This window comes from Onychostoma macrolepis, chromosome 19 (genome assembly GCF_012432095.1).
Source record: "Onychostoma macrolepis isolate SWU-2019 chromosome 19, ASM1243209v1, whole genome shotgun sequence".
Lineage (NCBI taxonomy): Eukaryota > Metazoa > Chordata > Actinopteri > Cypriniformes > Cyprinidae > Onychostoma > Onychostoma macrolepis.
In genome coordinates this window covers 24,015,038-24,037,892 of record NC_081173.1, presented here as the reverse complement: position 1 = coordinate 24,037,892, position 22,855 = coordinate 24,015,038, and the positions used below count along the sequence as shown (strand labels likewise).

General features: G+C 38.7%; 1 protein-coding gene and 1 pseudogene across 4 annotated transcripts in view; one reads left to right on the top strand and one right to left on the bottom strand.

Moving 5' to 3' along the window:
• The first annotated feature begins 711 nt into the window (after positions 1-711).
• On the top strand, positions 712-2,602 carry LOC131525585 (putative nuclease HARBI1; annotated as a pseudogene).
• Positions 2,603-2,744: 142 nt separating this feature from the next.
• LOC131525583 (nuclear GTPase SLIP-GC-like) overlaps positions 2,745-22,855 on the bottom strand; it is a 29,754-nt gene continuing 9,643 nt past the window's right edge. The window contains exons 2-25 of one of the 4 annotated variants that reach the window (XM_058753401.1): positions 22,607-22,677; positions 21,915-22,247; positions 12,824-13,032; positions 12,011-12,065; positions 11,783-11,871; positions 10,521-10,562; positions 10,383-10,439; positions 10,107-10,215; positions 9,791-10,025; positions 9,537-9,707; positions 9,029-9,223; positions 8,300-8,478; positions 8,124-8,160; positions 7,742-7,825; positions 7,583-7,673; positions 7,353-7,489; positions 7,069-7,242; positions 6,800-6,963; positions 4,695-4,824; positions 4,300-4,408; positions 4,064-4,197; positions 3,842-3,926; positions 3,613-3,683; positions 2,745-3,032 (exon numbers count right to left, since the gene is read on the bottom strand). In XM_058753401.1, coding sequence (XP_058609384.1) covers positions 3,628-3,683; positions 3,842-3,926; positions 4,064-4,197; positions 4,300-4,408; positions 4,695-4,824; positions 6,800-6,963; positions 7,069-7,242; positions 7,353-7,489; positions 7,583-7,673; positions 7,742-7,825; positions 8,124-8,160; positions 8,300-8,478; positions 9,029-9,223; positions 9,537-9,707; positions 9,791-10,025; positions 10,107-10,215; positions 10,383-10,439; positions 10,521-10,562; positions 11,783-11,871; positions 12,011-12,065; positions 12,824-13,032; positions 21,915-21,988 — 2,616 coding nt within the window. In that variant the 5' untranslated portion in view covers positions 21,989-22,247; positions 22,607-22,677 and the 3' untranslated portion in view covers positions 2,745-3,032; positions 3,613-3,627. Of the gene's footprint in view, positions 3,033-3,612; positions 3,684-3,841; positions 3,927-4,063; positions 4,198-4,299; positions 4,409-4,694; positions 4,825-6,799; positions 6,964-7,068; positions 7,243-7,352; positions 7,490-7,582; positions 7,674-7,741; positions 7,826-8,123; positions 8,161-8,299; positions 8,479-9,028; positions 9,224-9,536; positions 9,708-9,790; positions 10,026-10,106; positions 10,216-10,382; positions 10,440-10,520; positions 10,563-11,782; positions 11,872-12,010; positions 12,066-12,823; positions 13,033-21,914; positions 22,248-22,606; positions 22,678-22,855 lie in introns of those variants that run through there. The other 3 variants (XM_058753402.1, XM_058753403.1, XM_058753404.1) reach the window with 3 other exon arrangements.

Genomic DNA, 22,855 nt, shown 5'->3' with positions numbered 1-22,855 from the left:
TCATAGCTGTCACCATCCTGGTTTGTAGCGGAGGAACGTTTGCATTTTCTTGTAGGAACGTCTTGGACTGTCTTCATTACATCCACTGGGGATCTACCTTCCTCCTCAATCACTGTAGTTAAGTCCAGGACAAACATTTCCTCTGCAGAAGAATTTTGCTCGCATTCTTCTGAAGTCCTAGTCTCTGTGATTGTGGCCTCTTCATCTGCTTTTATGCCTTCAATGCCATGCGGAGCCTCTGATGTTTCTCCTATGATATCAAGGACCATATCAGTGAAATCACTTCTCTTATATGGCTTGTTACCTGTTTGGGGGTTCTTGGCTTCAGTAAGGTCTTTCGTTGCCTTGGCCCTAAGGTTCTTCCATCGCAACATAACTTGTTTTATGGTCCTCTTTTGGCCAGACCCCATGGCATTGACATGATTGGTTATGTCCTCCCAAATGTTGTGTTTTCCTTTTTTGGTCACTTCGCCACTCTTTGCAGAGCTGAAACCTCCTACTATTGAGGCAAAATTGGCCTGAACACCCTCCAGCAGTGCACAGATTTCTGCCACAGTGAAATAAGGCCTTTTTGAGTCCATGGTTCCAACTCTTTGGTGTAGCCAACACTGATCTTAAAAGCCTTGAGCATGATTGCTTTGGCTTGTGCTCAATTAGGCTTACACCAATCAGCTCATTGCTGCTTAATGGGTGACACCATTTAAACACATCATGTCTTTGTACCCATTTCTTTTAGCCTACAGAAGCATCCACATGGCGGGTATTGTTCATTGTTACCGTAGAAGAAGGTACTGTCAAAGGGTGCATGCTGAGCTTGCCAAACCACTCAAGCAATACACATCAGAAGAACTGTATGCACGTTTTCGCTTTGAGAGAGATGACATTAAGTACATTGCAGGTCTTGTCAGTCCAACACCAAACCCAAAGGAGTCATACTTTATCCGTGGAGGAACAGTACTTAATCGCTCTGCAAATTATTATTATTATTTTTATTTTTTTTATGCATGTGGGACTTTCCACCAAGTAATTGGTGACAATATGGGAGTGAGAAAGGCAACCGTGAGTAATGTGGTGAAGGCCATGTCAGTAGCACTGGGCAGTCTGATCAATCAATTTGTTTCCTTTCCCAAGGATGACCAGACAGCTCAGTCTAAGCACAAGTTTTTTCAAATGGGGAACATGCCTGGCGCTATTGGTGCTATTGATTGTACTCATGTGCATATCCAAGCACCTTATGAAAGGGAGTGGGAGTATGTCAATCGAAAGGGGAGGCACAGCATCAACATCCAACTTGTGGGCAACGCCGACCTCATAATAACCAACTGTGTTGTGAAATGGCCAGGGTCGGTTCATGATGCACGTATTCTAAGAGAAAGTGCACTATACAGAGAGCTTCAATCCCTCTGACCAAATGGCATAGTATTGGGAGACAGCGTGTATCCACTCCTACCATGGCTAATGACCCCTTGTCCAGTTGCAAACACACCTGAGCAGGCACGCTTCAACTCCTCACATTGCAAAACAAGATGTGCCATTGAACGCTTAAATGGAGTCCTGAAGAGACGGTTTGCGTGTCTTAACTACTTGCGAGTACAAGCCAAGGTGGCATGCAACATAATCCTTGCCTGTATTGTTTTGCATAACATCGCCACCAAGCGTCATGTCTCTCTTGATGACAATTTTGATGGACCTGAGCCTGATGTAGAACCAGAACAGCCGCCAATGTTCTTACCAAATGAAGGACACACCGGACATGCAATTAGAGATGCAATTGTGAGAAATTACTTTTAACTAGGCTACTGAATGACTGAGTATATTTGTTGTTGTCATTGCCATTCGTATACTGTGGAATTATAGAGCTGTGAGCAACAGTGACATTTATTTGACAGCTGATAGCTTTGAGATTTTTTTTTTTTTGTTTTGATTTTTGATTTTTTTGTTTTGAGTTTGATTTTGTTTTTGTTGTTTACCATATCTCATTAGATGTGACATGCTTCAAATATGAAGAAATGTATATATCTTCAGTAAACATTGATTTTGTGATCATTCACTAAAAAAAAAACACTGAATCCTCCCTTCTGATGGAATCAGGATAATCCATTTTTTTTGGGTCAAATAGATCCCAAACCGAGTTCAAAGTTTTGAATAACCCAAAGGGCAGGTTTGATCCAGATCAAATATAAAATCGGATTACATGCTCTGATCTTAGTTCGGAATCCCTCTTTTGCTTTTGAAAAACCCATTTCCAAGATTTGATCCAATCCGAAATACCACTGGATAACTTTTTGAACAACTGGGCCCTGATGATTAAATTGCTTTCTGCCTTCATGCCTTCTGCATTCTTCTACTCCTAATTCTACTCCTAATCTACATCACATTTTTTTCTTTATTTCTTGTGGACCTCTTATGTGTTTGGGACACTAATCTGTTGCTGATATCTATACTTGTATTGACTTGTGAGGCACTGTTTTTTGCTGCTTTGGGACAATGTACAGTAGTCAACATTTGAAGTGGATCAAAAAGGTCCTAAGACAAGAACGGATATTATTTTGGTTTTAGGACAACTTTGATGAAAGGTTTTGATCCACAAGTTTGTACATACTTTTTTACATTAAGTCAGTCTACAAATGACTTATAGATATCTCTGGATATTAAAGTGGGATAGGAGAAAGCATTTTAACATTGAACATTGTACAGTATCAGAGTACACATTAAATGCCACACATTTAATAAATACTGAATAATTTCACATCAGAAGGTTTTTATTTTAAGATTAGTCTTACTGATTTGTGAATACAGACTATGCTGTCTGTGTACATAAGCACAACTACCACAGTTCGTTTCAACCAGTTTCCTTAACATTATTTAATGCATGTCAGTGGCAATAGCCTCGTGGGCAGCATGCGACATACAGTGTAGCGTCATTGCGCTTTGGGTGACCCGAGGTCAAGTCCCAGCTCGTGGTCTTTTCCCAATCATGTCCCCCATCTCTCTCTCCCACTTGTTTTCCTGTCAATATATACTGTCCTATCCTAATAAAAAAAGGCAAAAAAGACATTAGTTAATGAATTCGGTATCAACAGCTAAAAGTTACAGTTTTTAACATATACATGAATGTTAAATAAAAAATTGTATTGTTTATAAATAATTCATTAATATTTATTTACAATACCTAATGAACATATCAGATAAAACATGAACTAATGTGAATTTAGACAACTTGAAATGATGTACTGTATATACAAAATAACACTCACACTTCTGAGCATTAACTGAATTTAGAATTTAAACAACCACAATCAGTGAACTACAAGCAAGCAAAATGCATATGAACTAACATGGGATCCATTTTAGTATTCTACTTTAGCCTGTATGTTTAGTTGTATAATACAAAAACATATTTATTTTGTGGTGTCAACTATTGCTGTTATTAAGGAATACAACTCATACATAACTTATGCAATTAGTTACAATTTTGGTCCAACAATTTAAAGAATGGGGGATATATAAAAATACATCGTAATAGAGCTTTAGGTGTGCTTTATAAATACAAAGACATTTATCCCAAAAATAACTTGAAAAATGTTGAGATGCTGTTTCTCTTATCCTTGCCTTTAAATGATGACCTCAGTCAGATAGCTGCCTTGACAGTCTCTCCAGCTTTTCAATCTCACTGGAGACATCTAGAAAAGACATTACTGGGTGTTCAGCCTGATTTTGAAGTATGTCTTAAAGTTTGTAATAACTTAGACAAGGCCAATATTCAGAGTAATCACTCAAGTAGTTTACTATGCATCAGATCATTTCAAGAAACTGTTCTTCTTGTTTAATTCTCTCTTACCCATAAGGGTGGTTTTGGTGGTTTGTGAAAGTGAGCTTTCCACTGATCTGTTTAACTCCGATTTAAGAGTCTTGCATATATGCTTCTTTAGAACGAAACAACAGAAAATACATAGTCAAGGTATATAGAAAAATAAGACAATTTTGTGTTGTTTGTAAGTATCTTCAGAGAGAAGCAGCAAATATGTTTAAACAATACTGAGAATTTGTGAAATACAAATACCCTTAATTCCATGAACTGATTCAGCACTTCCATTTTTGCATCTTTAAACATGCTGTGTTTTAACAGTTCAATTGTTTGCGTTATTTTTTTCTCCCTCTTCTTCATGGCGTTATTTCCTTTCAACTTTGCAGCTTCTGTATTAAGTAACATTTAATATTCATTCAAATTTGTACAACCCCATGTGGGCAACAGTTAAATAAAGTGAAATTAGCATGTTGTTTTAAATGCTTCCTTACGTTCATAGCCAGCAGTCATTTGATTCTGAATTGTTGTTTGGATTGATGAGTAGATTTTCTTCTTTCTATCAACAACTTCTCTTTTGAGCAATGCCTTCACTTTGGTTTCCTAATCAGGAGATAAAGCAGATAATTATTAGTGACCTGTTACCCAATTGCATTTAAATCTTTTAAAACTCTTTTAAAGGACAGTATTTAGCGCGGGTGGAGCATTTCTGCTTGAGAAGGCCTTTATATTTTAACCTTTGAGACATGACAATGTGTTATTTTTTGAGACAATGAGATTTGTTATAAATACATTTTGTTGCTTGCACTTAAGTAATCATTCATTGAAAGAGCTACCTGTAGATACATCATGTATAAATGAAGTTGAAAGAAAGAAAGAAACAAATCACCTCTGTTTTAATGAAGTTTTCCATGTGATATAACATGGAAGATGGTGAGTAAGCAGTGCCACTTTGGATAATACCAAACTTATCGATCTGCTCTTGCACTGACATTCCTGATTTGTTATTGTCATCAACACTGTAGTAATGAGGCAAAAAAAAAAAAAAAAAAATTTCAGTTAGTTTATATGTTGTAATTTTGTGTCAATATTGTAATTTGTAACAAATACCACCACTCACAACAATGCTGATTATATATATATGTATACATATCTATACCACTAGCTGATGTAGATGTGCTTATACACTGTAAAAAAAAAAAAGTTGAGCAAACTTGAAAGTTTAAGGCAACCTGCTTCTAAGTTGAGATAACTCAAAAAAGCTGAAGCTGGTTGCCTTAAACTTTAAAGTTTGCTAAATTTTTTTTTTTTTTTGAGCAGGTCTTGTCAGTCCATATATATTTGGAAACAGGCACAATTTTTTATTATTTTAGGTGCTGACCAAAGCATATTCACTTGACAGTTATATAATGAATATGGGCTTAAAATGCACAGTCTGAGCTTTAATTATTCTCATCAAATTTGGAGGAAAGGTTAAGGAATTTATAACTCTTTAATATGTACCTCCCCCCTTTTTCAAGGGACCATAAGTAATTGGACAATTGACTCAAAAGCTGTTTCATGGACAGGCATGGGCTATTCTTTTGTTATTTCTACATAAATTAAGCAGGTAAAAGGTCTGGAGTTGATTCTAAGCGTGCCATTTGCATTTGGAAGCTGTTGCTGTGAACCCACATCGTGTGGTCAAAGGATCTCTCCATACAAGTGAAACAGACAATTGTTAGGCTTCAAAAACAAAACAATTCATCAGAGAGATAACAGAAACATTAGGAGTGGCCGAATCAACAGTTTGATACATTCTGAGAAAAAAAAGAGCGCACTAGTAAGCTCAGCAACATAAAAAGGCCTGGACGTCCGGATGATAGGAGAATCCTCTCCATGGTAAAGAAAAACCCTTTCACAACATCCAACCAAGTGAAAAACACCCTACAAGAGGTTACGTGTCAGTGTCAAAATCTACAATCAAGAGAAGACTTCACAAGAGCAAATACAGAGGGCTCACCACAAGGTGCAAACAAGGCCAGATTAGACTTTGCCAAAAAAACATCTAAAAAAAAAAAAAAGGCAGACCACTTCTGGAAACGCATTCTTTGGACGGCTGAAATTAGATCAACCTGAACCAGAATGATGGGAAGAAAAAAGTATGGAGTTGGCTTGGAACAGCTCATGATCCAAAGCATACAACATCATCTGTGAAACATGGTGGAGCAGTGTGATGGCATGAGCATGCATGGCTTCCAGTGGCACTGGGCTACTGGTGTTTATTGATGATGGGACAGAGGACAGAAGCAGCTGGAAGAATTCTGAAGTGTACAGGGATATACTGTCTGCCCAGATTCAGTCAAATGGGGCAAAGTTGATTGGGCGGCACTTCATAGTACAAATGGACGATGGCCCAAAACATACAACAAAAGCAACTCAAGAGTTTCTGAAGGTAAAAAAGTGGAATATTCTGAAACGGCCAAGTCAATCTCCTGATTTCAACCTGATTGAACATGCATGTCACTTGCTGAAGACAAAACTAAAGGCAGAAAGACCCACAAACAAACAACAACAGACATCAGCTGCAGTAAAGGCCTGGCAAAGCATTTCAAAGGAGGAAACCCAGTCTCTGGTGATGTCCATGAGTTCCAGACAACAAAATTCCCAACAAAATATTAAAAATGAAAATTTTATTGCTGATTATTTTTATTTGTCCAATTACATTTGAGCCCCTGAAAATGCAGGGACTGTGTATAAAAATGGTTGTAATTTCTAAGAATTTTATGTTATAGTTTTGTTCCACCCAAGCTTAAAGTCTGCACTTCAATTTCATCTTGATTTTTTAATTCTGTTCTGGTGGCATACAGAGCCAAAATGATGAAAATTGCATTGGTGTCCAAACATATATGGACCTGACTGTATATTTCAAAACACTGTTGACCTAACATTCTAAATTGTTTTTGTTTTTCTCAACTGAAGGTATAGTGGATAAGGAATGACAGCAGAACTTACAGAAAAATTAAATTAAACTCAGCATCGATGTTGTCATGCATGTGTTCGGCCAAGCACATGTTTAGATCTAGGGGTGCATCCCGGTTTTTTGGCCAATAGCATCCTTTGTTCTTGTACAATGCTTGAAGGGTTTTATGGAATCCCCTCTTATCGTTAGGTGCAACCTGATTCAGAAAGCAAAAATATCACTGCAGTTAGAAAGGCCACAAAATGGCTTTTCAAACATTTTTAACATTTCACACACACACACACACAAAAATCACACTTACAGATGCAATCATGGAGTTTTTGCTGTCAACACACAGTTTCACTGATTTCTCCACACCTTTTGAAAGACATTGATCCATAATCTTGTAAAGTAAGTCAAACTGACAATTCAACTCCTTCAGTGCCTTTGCTAGATTCTCCTGCAAATTTTTACGGACTAGACCTTTTATCTCCACCTAAAGTGCAAAGAAATGTAGCAGTAAATTACTGTAAAAAAAAAAAAAAAAACTTTTGGCAGATTTAAGAAGACATCTGTAAGTGAAATATCAGTAATTCTGACTCATACCATTTTTTCATCTGTATCTAGTTGGATGCTTTGTACAAAGGACAAAACTCCCTTCGCTGCATTAACATAATCTCTGGTCAGTTCTTGTTTAATTCTCTTGTTAGTGTTCTTCAGAACTTCTTGCAGCTTTGGTATTTCTGCAGATAATTGGCAACATTTCAATATTTAAATGAATAGAGAGTAATAAGACACGAAAACAAACTTTTGTTTTTCCGATTTTACTTGATTACCTGTTTTAATCGGTTCCAGATGTGGATTTTTATCTAAGTATGTTTTGGAGCTGACAGTGAAAACATCAGGGATGAATCTGGCTTTTGATTTCTGAATAAGAATAAGAATAAGAATAAGAATAAGAATAAGAATAAATGTTTGAGTTTATATATACATACCATGTTTTCAAGATTTTCAAACTTCTTTTTCACAATTTCCTTTGCACGGTTGTTCCTATGAAGTATGCACCATGTTTTCAAGTTCTGGAAAAAAAAAAAAAAAAGATGTTACAAATCAAATGAAGTGCCTATAAATTAAGTCTGATTTAGTGGATGATAGTGAGCAAGATAGCAATGTAAACTAGTTGGAAATGTAAAATTAGCCAGTGAGTCAGATCAGGCATTTCTGGATTTTGTAGAGCAATCCACACATTTACATATTTTATACAGCTTTTGATTGTCATCAAAATTAGTCAGAAATTGCAGACAGCAAATAGCTTACTGAAGTTTTAGGAGACTGCATTAGAATAATACAGAAAACTATATTTGCTTGTAAATTTACCGAAACAGAAATTTCATCTCCAGAGAGGCGTTCAGATCTAAAATAAATAAATAAAATGCATTAAATAATTAAAAAAGAAAGAATGAAAAAGAAAACAGAAAAAGCAATTCTTAGATTAAGTTATGTTATGTTGAAAGAAATGCAGATTATTGACAAAGATCTCTTTATTCTCTAACCTTAGATATTCATTTGAATACATGACATCAGTTCTGGTACAGATGAAGTTAATGTTTTTGCACTCTCCCCCTGGTCCCAAGTCTTGAATGCAGTGCTGTATTATACCCCAGGGGTCTCCGTCAGTGATTGCTCGAATTATATCACTTACAACCCAAACAGAAGAGCACTCTCTCAGTTTCTGTGGAATTCAAAATATAAAAACTGAATAAAATATGTGCATGGCAAACCTCTTTGCTATTTACTTATGTTGTATTTTTATATGTATTCCAATGTTAAAGGAATACTTCACCCAAAATGAAAATTCTGCCATCCAATACCATCATCCTCATGACTCAACAGAATGATTTGTTCATGAATCAGACCTCACTACTTCTCTTGTGAAGGCTGCAAGCCAAGCAGAGCTAAGGTAGATTGTTTTTGTACATAAAGATACTTTTAGTCTGTCTCACAAAGCTGCCATATGGCTTGAGAAGATTTGTAACTAAATGCACAAGTGTTTTGAGACACTTATATGATACTTTTAGTGTGTGTCTTTTGTGCCCTTTAAAGTCTCAGTCCTCATTCGTTATAACTGTATGACAAAGAGCTGTCAATACAATTATTCTTCAAAATCCTACTTTTCTATTTCACAGAAGAAAGAAACTCATACTGGTTTGGAATGACGAGGGTATTAAATTATGATTTAGTTTTTCAATTTAAAGTGTTTTTAAAAAAAGTGTAGTGTTTACAGTTTTCCACAGGTCATCTCTTATCTTGTTGCAGTCTCCAGTCCCAGGAATATCAAGAAGCACAATGTGTTCCAGGAGTTCATGACAACCTGGAATCTTGATCGTCACGCTCTTCACAAGTGGCCAGTAGCAGCCACCACAACCTGATGCATTGTGTTGTATGTAACATGCAACATCATTTCTAAATTCAGAGACCTGTGGAAGTAAATAACATTAAATTAAATTTTCCTACTCAAATTTGAATAGTCTTAATGAATTTCATCATCCAGACAGAATTATCATATTTTTACTATAGAGTTGACATCAGAGCAGAGCTTAGTGATAACGGTATGTTTTGTCTTGGCCAGTATCAGTGCAAATGTTCAATAGTTTTTTGCAGCCATGATTTAAAGCTATAGTGCCTTGACAGAAACAGAATGTCAAAATCAAATGTACCTAGAAATATTTAGTGAACTAAAAGTGTGACCAGGTGCCATGTGTCTGCATACAGTATGTATTTAGCCCTTACTTCAGTGTGTGAAATTGTTTTTTTCATGGTTGACAAAAGGTTATCAATTTCAGCATATTTGTCATCTTTCTTAAGTTCTTCCAGTGTTTTCTTATCTGCATCAGCTCCATACACTGCAGTGATTCTTTCTTCGTCCCTGCTATCAGTTGAAGAAATCTCATTTTCCCATTCCTGGCAAACAAAACAAACAAAAGACTATATACACACACATTGTGAAAGAAACAGATTTTTTTGTTTGAATGTTAAAAAGGAACCTCTTTAGAGATGAGTTCAATCTCTGCTGTGTAGTTCGAGTCAGTCTGATTGGCTTCCACCTGAGTAACTACAGATGTACAGGCACCAAAACTACCAGATGGCAGTAAATAATCTAATCCCAAGATTGCATTTAATAGGGAGCTTTTTCCTTCTCCTGTCTTTCCAAAAACACCAATGGTTTCCTTTCTTTTGTTGTCTTCATCCATAATATCGTTCATTTTTGCAATGGCATCTCTATATCATGATGAAAATAATTGTAATTGAATACTATGTCAAAATTATATACATTTTACTTAATGCTTCACAAGTACTTACAAAATGTTGTTTTTTTGTTCAATTGTTGTTTGAACTGTGCTGTTAATGTTTTGAATTCTAATTTTAACTTCTGCCATGATCTGTTTCACCATCTTCAAAACGAATATATCTGTGTTCAGTAAAAGTGGGAGAATTCATAATGAGATTGTTAAATTACCACAACATTTAGAGTTGGTTTGAAAATTGATAATCATCAAAACATTGTACACTTAAGCAGTCTGAGGATGGCTGTAACATTATTATAGATTATAGATGGACATGCTTAGAATTACTTGCCTGAATTAAACTTTGCACTGGTATGTAAATCACATGGTTCACGTTTTCTTTTAATACCTGTCAGAGAATACATACACATACATTTTGTACTAAATCAACAGTACAATAATGGTTGTACTAATAAAATAAATTTCATACCTTTGTTGACCATTGTGTGGTGGATGTTTTTGGACAAAATGCCTATAGAAAAATAAAACACATCTTACATTGAGTTTTTTTACCTTATATATTACTTATATTGCTGCTTCATAATTTACATATCATACAAGCTGAGTTTATCCGCTCACTTACCCTTAAACATACCCGGGTATGTCACAACCTGCTTTCTGGTATACACCCCAGGAGTGTTAAATGTGAAGTTTGCTTGTAAAAATTTTACTATTTCTAATCCAAAATATAGTGTCCCAGATTAAGATTCTTTGAATATCTGAACAATTTCTTCTGATTTAATAAGGGGACATCTTGGGGATTTCATAATGGTGAAAGATTTTGATTTATTGTTTTGGCTTCATATGGAAATATGAGACACAACTCAAAATTGCAAAAAGTGTCCCACATTACACTAATTCAACCAAAAGTACAGCAAAATTTGGGTATAACGCAACAGAATGTAACGCCATGCCAGCAGAGGGAGCCCTCTCCTAAGTACTGACTGTTACCGCTCCCTCTGCTTCCTCTATGGTTACTTTCTGTTTGGCAGCCATATAAGAATGGCCATGCCAAATGGGCCTTTGCGAAGTATTGTTTTGCTGCCTGTAGCGGACTCTACTAAGCGTTTTCCTTGTTTTTCCATAGTCTTGTTTTATTGCCATTGTTATTATCTTGTTTATTTTGTTACTTTGTACTGCTCACTTGGATTTCGACCTTGGACTGTTGCCTTGTGTTTTTGTGGATGTTTTGCTGCCTGCCCTGACAATTGCCTGTTTCTGGATTATGCTTTTGTCTTGCCCTTGGATATTACTGTTTGCTGGTATTCGGACCCTGCCTATTTTGACCATAAACTATGTTTAATAAAGCTTGCACTTGGATCTATCATCGTTGTCACGATGAGTCCCTGTTACACAGAAACACAAAACACAATAGAAAAATACTGATAAACCCTCATATGTTTGTGTCAAATTTCTTTAGAAAAAGAAAAGCCTCAGTGCTTCCTATGAAGCTTCATTTGCCCATTCCTACGCATGCCCGCTTTTGACCCAACAGTGGAAATGTAGATTTACTGCATTACTGTGGATCCACTCTTGTTCCAAAAACTGCTTTTTTGTTGTTTGTTTGTTTTCTTCTCTAATCGTCAAGTGTTTATTTTTCTGTTGTGTAAAATCAATTGTAGGGATATAAAAATGAAAATGAAAAAGTTCAATCTCTTTTTTTAACTGATATTACAAAATTAGTTGGCTTACCATGAGTGGAAATTCCTGACAGAGCAGATTGTGATAACACAGGAGACAATGGAGATGTTTCTACTACTTGTTTTCTTGTTTTGACTGGTCTGTTTACATAAAATAACAATATTACTAATAAATAACTATAATATAAAAGCCAGAAACTATAATATGTGTAATATGAAAGAAAATATTTTTTTTCCTTTGTGTAACTCTACTTGGTTGCAATAAGAGTTCATTACTTACTGCTCTTTCTCCTCTGTCATTGCTGCTTGCTTTTCCTTGGCCTGCTCGTAAGTGCCTACAATAAGATAAGAAAATAGGTCCCACTTTATATTAGGTGGCCTTAACTACTATGTACTTACATTTAAATTAATAATTTGGTACAATGCACTTATTGTGTACATACATGTTTTTACATTGTACTTATATTTTTAAAAATACTTATATGTAATTACATCTGTAATTACACTGTTGACAGATCCCTTACATCTTAACCCACCCTTAAACCTACCCATACCACCAAACCTGTCCCTAACCTTACCCATATCCCACCGCAATAGCAGCAAAAGTGTTTTGCAATACAATATGAACACAATAAGTACATTGTACTTATTTTTGATGTAAGTACATAGTTGTTAAGGCCACCTAATATAAAGTGTGACCAGAAAATATTATATTATTAAGAACTTTCCATGAATAGGGTATCTTTTATTGAAATTTCTAAAATGAAAACCAAAATGTTCACTGAAATACTCTGAATATTAGATCATAAATGGATTGAATATATATATATATATATATATATATATATATATATATATATATATATATATATATATATATTATATTATATATATATACAGCCAATTGCAAATTGAACCCTTAATTTGATAAAGATGCTTTCTTCAAATTTCAATTAATAAATAATACTTTTAAATGTACACATGACGTCATGTCTCCTGCCTTGTAAGACAACTTAAGCAAAAAAATAAAAAAATACAGTAGTACAAATTACATGCAAGATTTAAACAAGTTTAAAAAAGTAGTAACCATTACCATATTCTGAGTGAAACAGAATAGCTATTTTCTCCCATGGTTTCTTTCCTGTTGAAGGCTCAAGATGGTTCTTAACGGCTTCCAAGTACTTCCCTGTTGATTTGAATGGAGGCCAGTAACATTGTTTTTTGTCTTCGCTCAACCAGTTTGATGGTGCCACCATCACCTCATCTGAGTCTTGCAAGGTAACAACTGCATACATGGTTGTCCTGCAAAATAATAAGTAAATATGTAAGCAAGCAAGTAAATAAATAAATAAGTGTAACATTTTTCCTTTGTGTGTTCTGCCTCTGTCTGCTGTGTGCCTTGTTTGTCTTCATAGCTACCCTCATAAGTTGCCATAGCCACTCATCGGACAAACCACTCCTTGTTAGGCCCCATAGTAACTCACTGTTTCCTTTTATTCTCTCTGTTGTATATATAGCCCTACAGTGTTTCTCTTGTGCTTTGTCAGATGTTGAATGTATTGGTGCTCCCTATTGTTGCTTCATTTACTTCAATTAAACTCCTGCAATCTCAGCCTGCTTTCACAAGCATACTACAACATTACAGTAAGTAAATTATATATATATATATATATATATATATATATATATATATATAAAGCCTCTATAAGTGCCGTATGAAATTTTCTTCTAAAATTAGCATTTTATCAGGCTCCTATGTTTACGTTCAGTTATTTCACTTTAATGGCAATGAAAATAACCTAATCATTGCCATTAAAGTGAAATTACTGAACACATAGGAGCCTGATAAAAATACTAATTTAATTTCATACGGCACTTAGAGGCTTTTGCATCTGAACTCTTCATATATATATATATATATATATATATATATATATATATATATATATATATATATATATATATTAGGGGTGGCACGGTACATGTATTCATACCGAACCGTCACGGTACGGACATCTCGGTTCGGTGCATGAAGTCTTACGACGAATACAAGCAATTCACCCCCAATCCAGAAGGGGGCGCCCGCAGTAATGCAACGCTGTTTGATAACCAGCAGAAGAACAGCGAATGCCATGAGTTGCACACTTGAAAACAAAACCCACTAGACAGTGACCATGTGCTGATTCTGAATGCATCTCTCACATAGACTGGCAAAGGATTATACTTTGAAGGCTTGCACACTCAACTGTTTGCGAAAAGGAGCTTTGTGCTCGTGTATCCTACCTCTCTCATTCGACACAAATCCAAATATTCCATAATATTTCCATATTTGCGATGTAACGTATCTGAATGCTAAACTATTATTTATTATGTAAATGTACTTCAGACATGTTCCAACGGTGATACAGAGGCGCGCGCGCTGATGTTTGGCTCACTGCATTTTATTTTAATAAAGTACCAACTGCGCTGTCAAGTTAGCGATGCTGGAACTGATGTGTGTGTGTGTACGCTCCGGCGCGATCACTTCAACTGTTTCCTTATACCAGCAGAATCAACTTTAAACACTTATTGTCTTATTAATATTCACTGTATAAAGGTCTGCTTTTATTTGTGTACACTCACAATGAAAACAAAACAGTCTGTTCAAAATAAATGAAAAGAAACTGAGCATAGTAGATTTCTTTTTTTTCCCTCTTGTAAAAAAGTATGGCGGATATTTAGGCCAAAGTGAGTGAAGATAAAAATCATTGTCATTATTTTATCTTTGTTATTAAAAAATGAGAGCAAAGATACACATTACAAATACACATAATATACAAATAAATAAACAGTGTTTTATTTTCAGGTAGTCTTTAGTTGTATTTAGCAGGAGCATTCAAGAAATTGAATGAACAAATATAAAAATAAAACACTATATAGATTGATTCCTATTAAAGCAACTGTATTAAAGTTTTTCAGTCAAGAGTAGTGAATGATTTTTCTCTTTGTGTTTGGTGTTTTATTAACATTAAAGGAATAATTCACCCCAAAATTAAAATAGGCTAGTGTTTGATTTTTATACCTTCATTTACTCACTCAAAAGTTGTTTTAAACCTGAACAAGTTTCTTCAGCTGAAAATAAATGCTATTTTGAAGAATGTGGAAAACCAAACAGTTGCTGGTCTACAGTGACTTCCATAGTATTTTTTTCCTACTGTTAAAGTTAATGTGAACCAGCAACTGTTTGTTTACCCACATTTTTCAAAATATCTTCTTTTGTGTTCAGCACAAGAAAGAAATTAATACAGGTTTGGGACAACATGTGAGTGAGTAAATAATGGCAGAATTACAATTTTAGGGTGAACTATCCCTTTAATGACAGTCGGCAGCATGTTTAGTACTGTCCCTTTAAGACCTGCACGCATCTAATATAGGCACGCATGCGTTTCTCTCAGCTCTTTACCTTTATTTTAGACATAACCAACTGAGTCTATACATAAACCTGGTGTGTTTTGACAGTATTAGCACAAAACATAACTTAGTTCAGTAATCAGGCGCTGTTTGACGGGCTTTTTACAGCACGCGCTTTGGGTGTATGTGCTCAGAAAAGGCGCTCGTCAGAACAGAACACTGAGTGAAAGGTTTAACCAGTAAGTCTTTGAAGCAGATGCAGATAATGTACTTTTGGTGACTGCGAATAAGTGCAGTGTCCCGTGAGAGTAACTCTTCCGCTGAGTTAACACTGATCTGAATGTATGTGGCGTTGTACAGTATACGTTACATAGAGACGGCGGCGCCAGAACGGCAGCTGATAGAATGTGTGCTGGGGCACGATACAACGATATTTCTTCAAAAAAGCAAATCGTGGAGACATTTTTATAGCCCACGATCAAAAATCGTCATATCGAACACCCCTAGCAGAATAGGGGCACCGGACCGCAAGGGCACTTTACCGTCGGCTCCACGCACGGAAACCCTTAGCATCAATATGCCGACGCGATACTGGGACATTTATCGTCATTATTGTTCAGAACTTGGTAGGTTTAGGGTAGGGGTGGGGTCAGGTACTCCAGTGAAAGTATAACTGCATCGGAGTCACTCTTTTTACGTTGAACCAGTGAATCCGTGCATGGACCACGGCTGATGCCTTCTGTGAGCCCATCACGGAATTTTCGGCGATTCCGTGATGCCACCACAGATTCGGAGGTTAATTAAGTCCGTGAACATTACACGGAATTCTGTGAGATCAGGTTGATATATATATATATATATATGTGTGTACACACACACACAAATTGTCCTATACATTGACATTGGGTGTTTTATGTCCACCAAATATTCTTAGTCATCTTCTTGATGATTGATGTGTGATCCTCACCTTCCGTCACATTTCATTGATTTATCTTTCTAAGTCCATTAGACCCGTAATAACTCTCTTCACAATCCTCACTCTCCATTTCAGTTTCAGGACAAACATTCAGTCTATCACAATCCTCAACTGAAGACTCATTATGCATGCAGCTTAGATGTAATGGTTTATCTCTTTTTCTTCTGGATAATGTTTCAATATCATATTCTTCATTGGTCCTGTTGACCATAGTATTTACCTTATCTAGGTCCTCGGGTGCAATCCAAACGATCACGCTTAATTTGAAAACATGAAATGCATAATTTTCTAAATTCTTACATAGCTTTAAAGGAACACTCTACTTTTTTTTTGAAAATAGGCTCATTTTCCAACTTCCCAAGAGTTAAACATTTGAGTTTTACCGTTTTCGAAATCCATTCAGCCGATCTCTGGGCCTGGCACTTTTAACGTAGCTTAGCATAGATCATTGAATCTGATAAGACCGTTAGCATCTCACTCAAAAATGACCAAAGAGTTTCAATATTTTTCCTATTTAAAACTTGACTCTTCTGTAGTTACATCGTGTACTAAGCAGACACAATGATATTACGCAGCATTACGGTCTAATCAGATTCAATGATCTATGCTAAGCTACGCTAAAAGTGCTACCGCCAGACCCGGAGATCGGCTGAATGGATTCGAAAACGGTAAAACTCAACTGTTTAACTCCTGGGGAGTTGGAAAATGAGTGAGTCTCAAAAAAGTTGAGTGTTCCTTTAAAAGGTCCCATGGCATGAAAATTTCACTTTATGAGGTTTTTTAACATTAATATGAGTTCCCCTAGCCTGCCTATGATCCCCCAGTGGCTAGAAATGGCGATAGGTGTAAACCGAGCCCTGGGTATCCTGCTTCGCCTTTGAGAAAATGAAAGCTCAGATGGCCCAATCTAGAATCTTCCCTTTATGTCGTCATACAGGGAAAGGTTACCTCCCCTTTCTCTGCTTTGCCCGCCCATGAGAAAATGAGCCGCTGAGTTGCAACTTCTTCATCAGGTGCTTCTCCATCCGGATCAGATTCTGGGTCAAACTGAAAAGCTTGAACGACTGTGTGTCTACGGAGCGCATGGTAGCGCAAGCTGGTTAAGGCCACGCACCCACCCTCCACCTTGCCCGCCTCTCTCCTCCTCATTAGCATTTAAAGCTACAGACACAGAAATGGCACGTCCTAAGGAAAGCTCATTGTGGGACTGGCTCGTATTGGCAGAAATTCTGCACCAAGGCTGAATTTAGGGAAAGGGACTTCAGATACAGTACTAGGGACCACTTAGGCCTATATAAAAGCATCCAAAAAGCAGCATGTCATGGGACCTTTAAGGCGTAGCATTTTAGTGTTGAAGGTATGAGTACTGGGGTCAAAGGGCAGCCCTGACATAGCAAGTTGTCTTTCTGAGCAGAAAAATCTTCTGCATCTCTAAGGAGATTTTCCACGATAAGAATGTCCTGATAAAGAGTTGAATTTGACTTTGCTCTTCTATCTCTGTTACGGAGAGCACTTCTGTAACTCCCTCTTCGGGCCATCAGAGGCCTCTGTCACCAGAGTACTAGTTTTCCCCTCGCACTACATTTCCATCGGCCCTGTACCTGGCACTGATTATCATTCCCCACCTGTTCCCCATTACCTAGACTATTTAAAGAACACTTTCACCTAGGCCCTTTGCGAAGTCTTGTTTTGCCTTGACACATTAACGCATTCCGCTCAGGGGCCCCACCTATAGCTTCCATAAATCCGGCCGAGGTTGCCAAATCGTGCCCCGAGCTTGTGTCAACAGATCGTGTCTGAGGGGAATCTCCCAAGGAGGGCCGACTGACAGACTGACCAGGTCCGAAAACCAGGAATTTGGTTTGAGCCAAAAGAAGAACACTCCTCGCCAGCCTGTACAGGGGGCGAGAATCTAATCCTCCTTGACGATTCAGGTAAGAAACTACGGTCATGTTGTCCGTACTGACTTACACATGACAGCCCGTCAATTTCGGTAAGAACTATCTGAGAGCCAGGAAGATTGCCAGTAGTTCCAAACAATTTATGTGCCAGCTCCGATGTTCCTCTGACCAAACTCCATGGACTGGGCATCCTTGATGGACCGCTCCCCAGCCCGTCAGCCTGTCACAACTATCACCGTTGTGATAGTTTTGCGACGAAGACACACCCCCAGCTGGACTCCTTTCTGAAGGAAATGGAGTCTTTTCCACGGCTTTAGAGCACGAAAACCTCTGCGTGTCACCTTAATTCTGCGAAGCGGATGACAATGAGGTGAAATGTTCTGGCTCTTGGTCAGTGATGGGAATAACGGCGTTATAAATAAAAGGTGTTACTAACCGTTACTGACAATAAAATGTGGCATTAATATATTATATTATTAGAATTCAATTTTTCAGTTCATCTGAATGGATGCGAAGGCGCACGACTCGCCGTCGCTTTCTCTCACATACACGCACGCAAAGAAAGATACAGAGCAAGAGAGTCTTTCATAACATGCAGAATTGATGCGCTACACAGCTTTTAAGAACTGCCGGGTTCCCTGGTAGTGGGCGGAACTAATGCGCAAACAACAATCTCATTGGCTGGCGCTCACCTATTATCATCCCCGTTTTGATTTCAGCAAATCAATTCGAGCGAACGCACACAACGTGATTAATATTCATGAACCCAGCAGCTCATTAATCCTTAGTGCATTTTATATTGATGACAAATATGCATTCATACTTGGTTATTCTAATTACTAAAGTTCTATCATCATATAATATTAAACTATCATAATATTATATTATAATGCTTGACTGACTGATACTAAGTGTCAGTAAATAAATAGTGTAGATTAATGTACAATGTTTTATAATAATAATTTATTCTTTTTAGTGTCCATTTCATTAATTTAACATATTTAATATTGGGGGCATCCAAAGTTATTTGACATTTGAATTTTTTTTTTAAAGTAACGTAATAGTTACTTTCCTTGGTAATTTGTTTCTTTTATAATGATGTAACTCAGTTACTATTTGTGAGAAGTAACTAGTAACTATAATTAATTACTTTTTTAAAGTAACGTGCCCAACACTGCTCTTGGTCCACCACTGAAACGGTCGCATGTGGAGCAGGCCCAGCTAAACTACAGGGGACGCTGCCGCCATCAGACCCAACAGTCTGAGACACAAGCCTACATGGACTAGACACCCTGTCATGAACCGACTTAGACAGGTCTGCAATGACTGCACACGTGCGGGAGACAGACGTGCCCGCATCATGCGAGAATCCATGTCTACCCCCAAGAATGTTGTTCGCTGGCGTGGCAGCAGAACACTCTTTTGTGGGTTCGTACGTAGTCCCAGGCTCCGTAGATGATCAAGCACTAAGTCTCGATGTATCAGTGCCTGATCCTGAGATTGAGCTAATATTAGCCAATCGTCCAAGTAGTTGAAAATTCGGACGCACTGGAGCCGTAATGGGGCCAGAGCTGCGTCCATACACTTTGTAAATGTTCGAGGGGCCAGAGCCAGTCCAAATGGAAGAACACAATACTGGTAAGCTTTGCCCTCAAAAGCAAACCTGAGGAACTGCTTGTGTCTCTTGACGATCTGGATGTGAAAGTATGCATTCTTTAGATCGATGGTCACAAACCAATCTCGGGGTTGGATCTGAGACAAAATGGACTTTACTGTTAGCATTTTGAACTTGCTCACTCTGAGCGCAAGATTCAAATGACGCAAGCCCAGAATCGGACGTAAACCACCATCTTTTTTGGGCACAGCAAAATACTGGCTGTAAAATCCCGACTCCATCTGAGTGGGGGATAATTCTTCTATAGCCCCTTTCTCTAGGAGTGACACGATTTCCTGGCGTAACACCGTGACCTGCCCAGGACGTACTGTCGTGGGAAGAATCCCGCTGAAAGGGGGTGGCCCGTTCCGAAATTGTATGGTGTAACCGTGTTGAATAGTGCGTAGTACCCATTGCGAGACATCGGGCAAGTGTTTCCACGTGGCCCAAAAGTCTGCTAGAGGTTTTAGACGCTCTATGTTTGGCGGTGGTCAAACTACAGGTGTCAAGACATCTGACTGCGGAAAGCCGCTGGCGTTCGCGATAACAGGTAGCATGGGTGGGGTTGATAATCTCGCCTGAGTTTCCCGCATAGGGCCCCGAAGCAACGGAGTGGCAAGAACCTCTATATCAGGATGGCATCCAAGAGCCCCGTCGGGCCAGCCCAACACCCCAAGATGATTGGGCTTTTTCTCGAACTCTGAAGGCTGGGACGTGCAGAGTGTCTGAGGAGGTGCTCGCCGTGAGGACTCGATCTAAAACCGCCCGAAGCGCAGTAAGTGGCGGGACGGTCAAGATCTGAGTCGGGAGGCCACATTAAGAGAGGCGGACACGCTTGAGCAGTCCAACCAAACTCTCCAAAGGAGGGCCTCAGAAGACGAGCGAGGGAATCAGGGAGCCTGAGAACGAGAGGTCATGGCCGTCGAACTCAGGTCTATCCATTTGCATTGGCGCAAGCGAACTGATGGACGAGACCTAGGACCCCAATCCTTCCGAGGGTGTGCCATAGGTGATGGTTCACTACGCAGAACTTCCGATGATGGTGTAGAGAGGATGAGCGTGAACAGACCATTGGTGGTTGACGCTCTGCCTCCCTGGGCCTACGCGGAATGAGCTGGCGAAAAGCGGCAGACTGCTGTTTTGCTGCCCGAAACCTTTCCACCACGGTGGTGACTGAATGTCCAAATAGGCCGTCTTTTGAAATGGGAGCGTCCAAGAGAAAAGTCCTTTTCTTTGATGTCTGTGAGAGTGAGCCAAAGGTGGCGCTCAACTGACACCATACCTGCCATGGACCTACCCACTGCTCGAGCTGTATGTTTGGTAGCTCTAAGCCCCAAATCTGTAGCTCTCCTGAGCTCCTTAACAGCCTCAGGAGTGAGGCCTTCCCCTTCATCCAGCTCCTTGAAGCTCTGCCTGATAGGTTTGAAGCACACCCATAGAATGTAGCGTGGCCTCAGCCTGCTCAGCGGCCATGTAAGATTTCCCGATTCAACTGGAAGTGATCCTAAATGGCTTGGACGACAGCGTAGTGCGCGACTTTCAAGATGGAGCTCAATTAGGCACGAGGTGTGTCGTGAGAGTCTCTTCGACGGCCGGCATTGCCCCATAACTGTGATCTGCCATTTTAGACACGTTGGCGAAATCAGCGGCAGTGGCGTTTGTAATACGCGCCGCAAAAAGGCTGCTTCCAAGACCTCGAAACCTCTTGGTGGAGGTCTTGAAAGAAGGTAAGAGGCCTATGGGGCTGGGATGGATTACGACTAGTAAAAAACGGTCATCCAATTTAGATTAGGCCTGGTTTTACATCGGCTCACAGTCCCAGTCTAAATCCAACTTGTCCATCGCGCGCGTCACAACATCTAACAACTCATTGTAAGACGGGGAATTGCGTTTCTCCTGTCCACTCGGAGGGAGAGAACTGCAGAATTCTGCCATTAAATCCTCTGAATCAGAGGCCGCGGTGGACAACACATCATTATCATACAGCTCACAACTGAAGGAAACTGCATTATGGGCCTATAGGGTGGGCCACAAATCGTCATTGACGAAGACAACCGGCTCGACATAACGTTCTTTGAGCTCTTGAACATGGCCGGGTGAGAGCGCCAGGAAAGAACAATACTCCGTCATCTCGTTCTCCATGGGCTCTAACTTGCATGCGTCACCCCAAGCAATCGTCTCATGCGCCGCCTCGGCAGCCGCAGAAACGGATTGGCGGGAGTTAGACGTAAGGCCTTGATTACGACCCAAGCATAGCACGCACCTGTCATGTGTGTCTCCTGCTGTGATGAACCTGTCACACGGCTCGATGCACTTCATATGGCTCATCGTGTCCATTGAGAGGAGTAGACTGCTTTTTTTCCCTGAAGAAATAGCTGAGAACACGGCGAAAACGCCTTCCAACGGGCGACAGATGATTCGCTTCCTGAAGCAATTGAAATCTGATGAAATAGCGCTGCACGCTGATATAGCATACGTTATGTACAAGTGGGGGTATAAGGGCTAATAAATTGGCGTGATGGTATAAGGGCTTCAGACATTCGTCACACTGAGGGTGTTCCCAAAGCGATGACGTCATCGCAGCTTTGAAGTTAACCTATGAAAGGGAAACAAAGTTACACTAGAAGTGCACCAGCTTACCAGGGTGTCATTTAAATATTGCCGTAAAAAACTGCTGCTAAAGAGCGAAAAAACAAAAGGGATAATGCACGGCTAGCTGTACATGAACGATTTTAATGCACGACATGAAGGCAAGAACCACCTGACGCGAAGCTACGGCTCGTTAGCTCAGCATTCTGCCCGCTTCAGATCAGAAAGAGATGAAATAGTGCTGTAAGAGCACATTTATTTGAATTAATTAATTATAACATTTAGCTACTTTAATTAATTATTCGATCTAGAGAGACAGAGAGAGAGAGAAAGAGAGGTGACAGTTGCCTGTGTAAATTAGCCTACCTTGATAAGGTCGCGGGGCAGCGTTCTCAAGAAGTTTGTGTCCTCCTGAATGTTTGTGCGCAGCGCGATCTCTGATCTCACAAACCAAAATAATAGACATGATTTCCTCAGGCTACATGTAAAATCATGAATTATTCTAAAGATTTTTTTAAATGAATACGTATGGATGACAGTTGATTACAATAATATTTTATTTTATTTCCATCATTAGTAACAGTTTCATTAATAAAATAAACTTGAAGTATACTA